General features: G+C 31.9%; 2 protein-coding genes across 2 annotated transcripts; both read right to left on the bottom strand.

Moving 5' to 3' along the window:
• Window positions 1-235: 235 nt before the first annotated feature.
• LOC105201672 (calcium and integrin-binding family member 3) lies at window positions 236-2697 on the bottom strand. The gene is made up of 4 exons (XM_011169783.3): window positions 2162-2697; window positions 1981-2101; window positions 974-1145; window positions 236-518 (listed from the first exon to the last, which is right to left on the bottom strand). The coding sequence occupies exons 1-4, from the start codon at window positions 2245-2247 to the stop codon at window positions 301-303; spliced, it is 597 nt and encodes a 198-aa protein (XP_011168085.1). The 5' UTR covers window positions 2248-2697; the 3' UTR covers window positions 236-300.
• A 73-nt stretch (window positions 2698-2770) lies between these two features.
• On the bottom strand, window positions 2771-5814 carry LOC105201671 (protein misato). The gene is made up of 5 exons (XM_011169782.3): window positions 5338-5814; window positions 5165-5245; window positions 4161-4601; window positions 3276-4080; window positions 2771-3197 (listed from the first exon to the last, which is right to left on the bottom strand). The coding sequence occupies exons 1-5, from the start codon at window positions 5413-5415 to the stop codon at window positions 2989-2991; spliced, it is 1614 nt and encodes a 537-aa protein (XP_011168084.1). The 5' UTR covers window positions 5416-5814; the 3' UTR covers window positions 2771-2988.
• Window positions 5815-6688: the final 874 nt, after the last annotated feature.

Raw genomic sequence — 6688 nt, 5'->3', positions numbered from 1 at the left:
GTGGAAATGTATTTTTTTTCTCATTTTTTTCTTTTACAAAAATAAATTTTTAACTTAGGAAAAAAGTTAATAAACTAAAATTTATGTTTTAAAAATAAGTAATTAAGAAGTTAAGTTAAAAGTTATTAACTTTTTAAATAATTATTTAATTTTTAACTTTTTGGCTAGTTACTACCCAATCTTGCTATTTACAATTACGCTTATATTCAGTTATTAGTAATTGAATGTGTATTCATTTAAGATATAATACTAAATTAAATATACTTTATTGTAACCTCGATATGATCGATTGTGCACAATTTATATTCTTATGTGGAAAGTCGCCATGAAATCGGAGGATCTGCTTACAACGTGCTCAAACTCGAGATAAGACAGAGCCCCGTCGCCGTCTATATCGCTCTCCTCCAGAACTTTTCGACACACGGTAGCGATCTCTTCAGCACTTAGCCCATCTCGAGTTAGCTGCCGACAGGTGCGCTCCAAATCACCCAGACCCAACACCCCATCCTCGTCGAAATCTGTTCGTGGAAGATTACAAATTGATAGATGCGATACAAGGAACGAGCGTCAGAATAATGTTCGGGCGAAGCCAAACGGATCTCGCGGCAATTTTTCTCTCTGTATCGAGAAGATGCTCTCTTTCGCTTTTAAGCCTAATCGTAAAAAAAATATTTATGAGAATTAAAAGCAATGAGTAACGAGATAAAAATGCTTAATCTACGGTGAAGGAAAAACGCTCCCCGCTCGGACGAGGGTATAATTATGACGCTGCATCGCGGCAAAATCGATCGGTTGTTCCGTGCAAATATTCTCGTGCATCGTGGATGTCGTGTCTGAGCGCCGTATGTACTCCTCATCCCATGGAACAACTATAGGTACAGTGAGGTCGACCTCCAGGCTCTCTCACGGTTCGTCCGTCCATACGCCCGTCCGTCCGTCTGTCCGTTCGTCTGGTTCACCTGGTGGTCCGTACCGTAAATTTTGAAGGCGTAAAACACTTTCAAATCCCGTGGTGCTTGTTCGGAGAACACGGACAACATCTCGAGAAATTCCTCGAAACAGATTCCTTCAGAGAGGGACGTTGATTGTCCTGAATCCTGGCGTTGCGTAAAAACTTCCGAGATCCGTTCTCTAAATGGATTTTCCTGAAAACAAAAAAAAATACCTTATTAGTAAAATGGACATTTGAGAAAATGGAAAAAAATATATATATTTTTTTAACTAAAATAAGTTAAGTTTAAACACTATTTAAGTTTATTATGTAAGTATAAGTATTATGTAATAATCGTTGAAATAGAATATAAATTTTACACTTAACGGATATCTTTATTCGGACCCTAACAGATATTATAGGTGATTCGTTAATTTTCATCGTTAATGTTTATGGCTTTTATACAAGTACAATTTTTTTAACAAGTATATAAAAATTATTAAATGACTCTTGTAAATATACTTTAATATCTGTAAAACTTATTTATAGCATGACGAATAAAAGAAATTATATATAAATTTTATGATTAATTATAACTGACAAGATATTTCAAAGAAAAGAAATGCACAGAACACACATGTTCTAAGGTATGCAACTGTTAAAACTTTCTATAATATTTTTCTTTCTCACTCTCTTTTTTTAATATAACATATTTATCTGCAGCAAATAGAATAAAATTTATAATTCTAATGGAGGCAAACAAATATTTGTATGGATCTTAATAAGACATAATAAACAATAAAGTTGTATAAATATAACGTTGCATGTTTAAAATAATTAACATATGTAATTTAAAGTAAAATAAAAATATATACTAATACACATACATTAATTTAAAATAATTGTAAATTTAAAATAAGTGTAAAATCATATCTTTCTAAAAATTAGAGAAATCTATAAATAAAATATATTTTTTTTTACAGCGTACACATATAAAATTCATATTGAATTCTTATTGTGTTATAATTATATTAATATTTAAATTTAACCTTCAGTTCAGGAATACGAGCTAAATATGACAGAGGCAAACGAAGAGATGATGCCTCTTGTGGTGTTATGGTACGTGGTATCATTCCAGGATCTCCAATTTCTCGAAATCTCTTAAATATTCTGAAAAAAATGAAAAAAATTTCGATAAAGTAAAACAATTCATGCAAATAGAGATACTACCTTAAGATTTCTTTGCGCGTAAAGAAGGTGCAATCCTGATAATCTTCGAGTTGTTCTTCAGTAAATGTTGCCACTTTATTTCCCATCGCTTTCTTATTAATTTCTCCTTTTATGTATTGAACATGGATTTTAATATATTATTTTTTATGTAAAAGATTTTTATTTTTTCTGTGAAAAATAGACTAAAAAAAATTAATTTGCATTAAAATAATTAAAGAACTTTTTAAACTGAATTAAGAAAGACTGTTACATTTACGAGAGAGCAACGAGGACTGAGTTTTCACATCCCCGATGTTCGATACGAAATCGTGCAATCTAATAACCAGGGTGTGTCCGCCACTCCCATCAGGGACGTTTCAATCTTAAATTTACGACGAACTATGACCTACTTATATACTTTGGTGTTAATTGTGCAATAACAATTCTTTTCTCTTAATATAAAGTTAATATAAATTTTATATTCTCTTAATATAAATACAAGCTCTTTGTTATTAATTCTATATAATTAGATCCTTTTTAACTCATGAAAAAATTATACAATCGGCAAATTATAAAAATAGCAATTATTGATTAACTCATTGAGATTAAAAAAATATAGATAAATTAATATATTTTCAAGTGTTTATAAAACATCAATTATATTAATTGTATTCATACAATCGTAGAAGAATGTTATATTTCAATTTTTAATCGTACAAATTAAATCTATAAACGTTTCTGTTAGTCTATTACAAAATAGTTTATTGTACAAGATATCGCAAATGTAATAACAAAATGCAATGAATATTAAAATTACGTCGAATTGCTATTTACAATTCAGTCATTCTTTAGATATAGTAATTTTCATATGCTTCTTTATAATCACTTAAATTATGAATACATTCCGTAAATTCGTCTTCTTCGAGTCCAGAATCTGTAAAAGCGTGGAATTTTTTGATACTTCTTATCCTTTTGATTTGCTTTAGTAGAGATTCATACATTGCTGCGACATTACTGCCAGTGTGCATTCCAGCCATTACCGCAACCGAGTTTACATCTGAAAGAAAAAGCACAAATGTGTTACTTATTTTTATTTAATATGTTTCGTGTAATGTACTAATAAAAGAAGACGTACTAGTTCCTATGGGCCAGTCAGCAATATTTCCGTCCTCGGTTACGTTATTATTAAAGATCTTTGGATATGGTAAAGCAATTTTCAGCGGTGCCTCAATGTTGGTTAAATATGTAGCTGACGCGTGAAACGTACACGCCAGATATAGCGTCATCATTTCGTGTACGCTGGAACATCTGTATGCCGGTTTAGACATTTGTTTGCTAGCTTCATGAATAGGTCGCTTTATTCTGTCCTCGGGAATTCCCCGTAATGCTATACTTTGCATATTGTTATCCATCGGTATGTCGCAGCTTGGTGTCAGGCTTGTCCACAGAGATCCTTCGAATTCATCTAGTACGTCTATTAAATCCATTTTCATCTTCATTGGAAACGGCAGGTTCAGACTAGTCGCCGCGGCTTTGCGACCCAGCTTGTTCAAATCGGCACACAAATCGGATAAGCTTGCGCCTGGATACTTTTTGGTCCTGTATCTTAAGCTCAATGTGTCTAAAGCGGTCGCTAATATCGCGCTACTGTGATACTTTAATTCTGGACTATACGTTATGTTCTCGAATTTACGTGAATCGGCTGCAAATGGCCAACCGACTTGTCCACAAGAGAGTGGACTATAAAGCGACGAATGCTCTCCGATATGTTGCCAGCATAATGCTGTATTGACAACTTTTATCAAGTCCGATGCACTAGGCTCGGCATTGTTAAAGTCAAGACATGGAAATGCCAAGATACTTTTTCCGTACTCATCGCATAGATGTTGAACGCAAGATGCTCCAAGACCGGCAAAACCATCGGTAGAATCCATAAGCACCTATTTTTTTAAGATATTACGTTAGCAATGATATAATTGTTTCAACAATTAATAAAAAAATAACGTGCATAAACATATACCTGAAATCCTTGCATTAAATCACATTCTTCTACACAAGATCGTATTCTGTCTGCAAAATTATCAGAGAATTGTTCCGTAGTCCATAAATCGCGACCATACGTGAATATATTGAATGGCTGCTGCGTACAATTGTGTGAATACTGTTTGATAATCGATATTGTTCTTGGATGAAATAATGGTAAGAGATAGTCGACCCATGACTTCACATCACTTTCAAAGTTATAAGTCTCCAAATTCACAGCTTTATCGGGTTTATTTAAATTCTGAATAAAAGGTGTTTTTGGATTAGACTCAGCGTTTGTAATTTCCAATTTTGTGCTATCCCATAGCAGCTGATTATTTGAAGATCCTGTATCATATAAAGAACCTTGCTCATTCAGATAGCCCAGTGTTCCTTTTAAATCTGCTATTAACAATCTTGGAGTGAATGTAACTTGTTTCTGAAATATAACTGTCCAGTAGTAATTACCATTTTATGAAATCAAATCATACACATTTATACTATATTTTTTGGATATGCAATCATATAAATTTTGTATTACAATTGTATTACAAATAATTTATTTAAAATTATATAGAGCAATTTATTAGAGAATACAAAATATATACCTAAATCATTATGATTTCTTTTAAATTTATATATTTTATATATTTTAAATATATAAATGTAGAAGCTATACTTATTAAAACAAACTGCTTTTGTTCTTTGTTATTATATTAACTGTAATAAAATATAAGTGTATTTTTCAGAATATTATAAGACTCTTTTATTTGATCAAAATTGCATATATAAACATTATAATACTCTAAGAAAAGAATAAGAAATTTATGAACTATTAATTTGAAAATAATTTTGAATTTTTACACAATTATAATCTTGAAAATAAAATTGCTACACAACCAAGATTTCTAAATATACATTTTTATTGACATGTATTTCTGCTTCTTCTAAAAGGATCAGTTATATATTCAAAATAATTTTTATTTTTACAATTACACTTACTCGCAAGTTTTCGCCTTCTTTATACAGTACATCATGGTTTATCTCAGATGGATTCTTTGGATCGTACGTAAAGTTGGATTCCTGAGAAACAAAAATCTCGAGATATATTACAATGATCTTTAGATACAGAAATATGTTGAGACTCATCAACAAAACATTATAATTATTGATACCTGTAGGTTCCACCAATGCGCACCGATAAAATTCGAATAATGACCCAATTGAATGGTTAAGATCTCTCGTGTTGTCATTTTGGTCAAAATAATATTTTGCTTTTTACAGAATAATATATGATATTCAACTAAGAAATACTGTTTGCCTGTTCTTTACTATTAATAAAGATTATAATAACTTATAATAAATTATAGTGTCTTCAACTTATTTGTAAACTGTAAAATGTTTTCTGCCTGCTTTCCAGATCGATGAAGGTTAAGTGCTTTCAATTTGTTCGTATTATTATCACATAAATGTTTATATTAAGTATAAAAAGTTTTTCTCCTAAAATATATGATGCCTTCAATTTCGGAATCAAATTCCGATTATTTAATATACTTTTCTAAAAGTAAAAGAACTGATTTAAGGTTATCTCCAATTATACACACAAAGGTTGTGTCAGGTTGTGTTCCGATATAACTGCCAGTACTGGCAGTGGTGAAAAATCCATTCCGTTATTGGTACCAGTGGTGCCAGAGATGCCCCGCACTTGCGCATGCGCGTTGGTTTACAACTGAAATAGCAGTATTGTAGCTATAGATAACGCTGTGGGGGATATGAGGTTTGCGCGCTTGAGTCATTAGTTAGAATATCTTTTCGTTATAATTTAGCCACACAATTAATTATTTTAATTTAATTAGATTATATTACTAAGAGTTATGTCTTTATACATTATGTCCATAATTCTATTTTTCTTTGGGGTGACTAAAAACGCCAGTTTCACGAACGGTTTAGATACTTTACTGGCGCTACTAACTCTGCACATGCGCGAGTGCGGGGCATCTCTGGCATCACTGATTGGTACGCAGCGCACTGCGACAGCATCTAGTAACATCAATGACGTCATGAATAGTAGCCATATTGCCACTGTGACTACTGCAGCTTCCAAGGTGAGGTAGCTACAGTGCAATATGGCTACTATGCTGTTCCGAAATACGATGCTATAGCAGTGCTGGCAGGAATGCAGTAATATTGGAACAGTTGTGACAGTGTACTGTCATGACGTCACATTTACTGCACTGCCAGTAAAAACGGAACACAGTCAAACTCCGTTTCGAATATCTAAAATCCCTAAATTTTTGGGTAGTTATGATTGGTAGCTGAATAGAGGATTTATAGCGGAACAGTTTCCTAGCTTTAAAATGTCTGATAGCCAATTAGCACCCGGGAAATATAAATATAGTAATTTCATTATCGATTAAGTTAATCGAAAAAATTGGTCAAAGTTGCCATAAATTTCTGAACTAACAATTTCCAATACGAAAACTATAATATTTCCAAAAACTATAACATGTCAATATAATAAATTGA

The sequence above is a fragment of the Solenopsis invicta genome, chromosome 7 (assembly GCF_016802725.1).
Source record: "Solenopsis invicta isolate M01_SB chromosome 7, UNIL_Sinv_3.0, whole genome shotgun sequence".
In the NCBI taxonomy this organism is placed as follows: domain Eukaryota; kingdom Metazoa; phylum Arthropoda; class Insecta; order Hymenoptera; family Formicidae; genus Solenopsis; species Solenopsis invicta.
The sequence above is the reverse complement of the archived record's forward strand: the minus strand, read 5'-3'. Positions and strand labels throughout refer to the sequence as shown.

Coding starts and splice junctions, on each gene's coding strand:
- LOC105201671 (XM_011169782.3), bottom strand. CDS start 5,415: ATGACAACACGAGAGATCTTAACCATTCAATTGGGTCATTATTCGAAT. Junction 4,081..4,160: donor ATTTAATGCAAGGATTTCAG/GTATATGTTTAT, acceptor TTAAAAAAATAG/GTGCTTATGGATTCTACCGA. Junction 3,198..3,275: donor TGACTGGCCCATAGGAACTA/GTACGTCTTCTT, acceptor TTTTTCTTTCAG/ATGTAAACTCGGTTGCGGTA.
- LOC105201672 (XM_011169783.3), bottom strand. CDS start 2,247: ATGGGAAATAAAGTGGCAACATTTACTGAAGAACAACTCGAAGATTAT. Junction 2,102..2,161: donor ACGCGCAAAGAAATCTTAAG/GTAGTATCTCTA, acceptor CATTTTTTTCAG/AATATTTAAGAGATTTCGAG. Junction 1,146..1,980: donor CTCGTATTCCTGAACTGAAG/GTTAAATTTAAA, acceptor TTTTGTTTTCAG/GAAAATCCATTTAGAGAACG.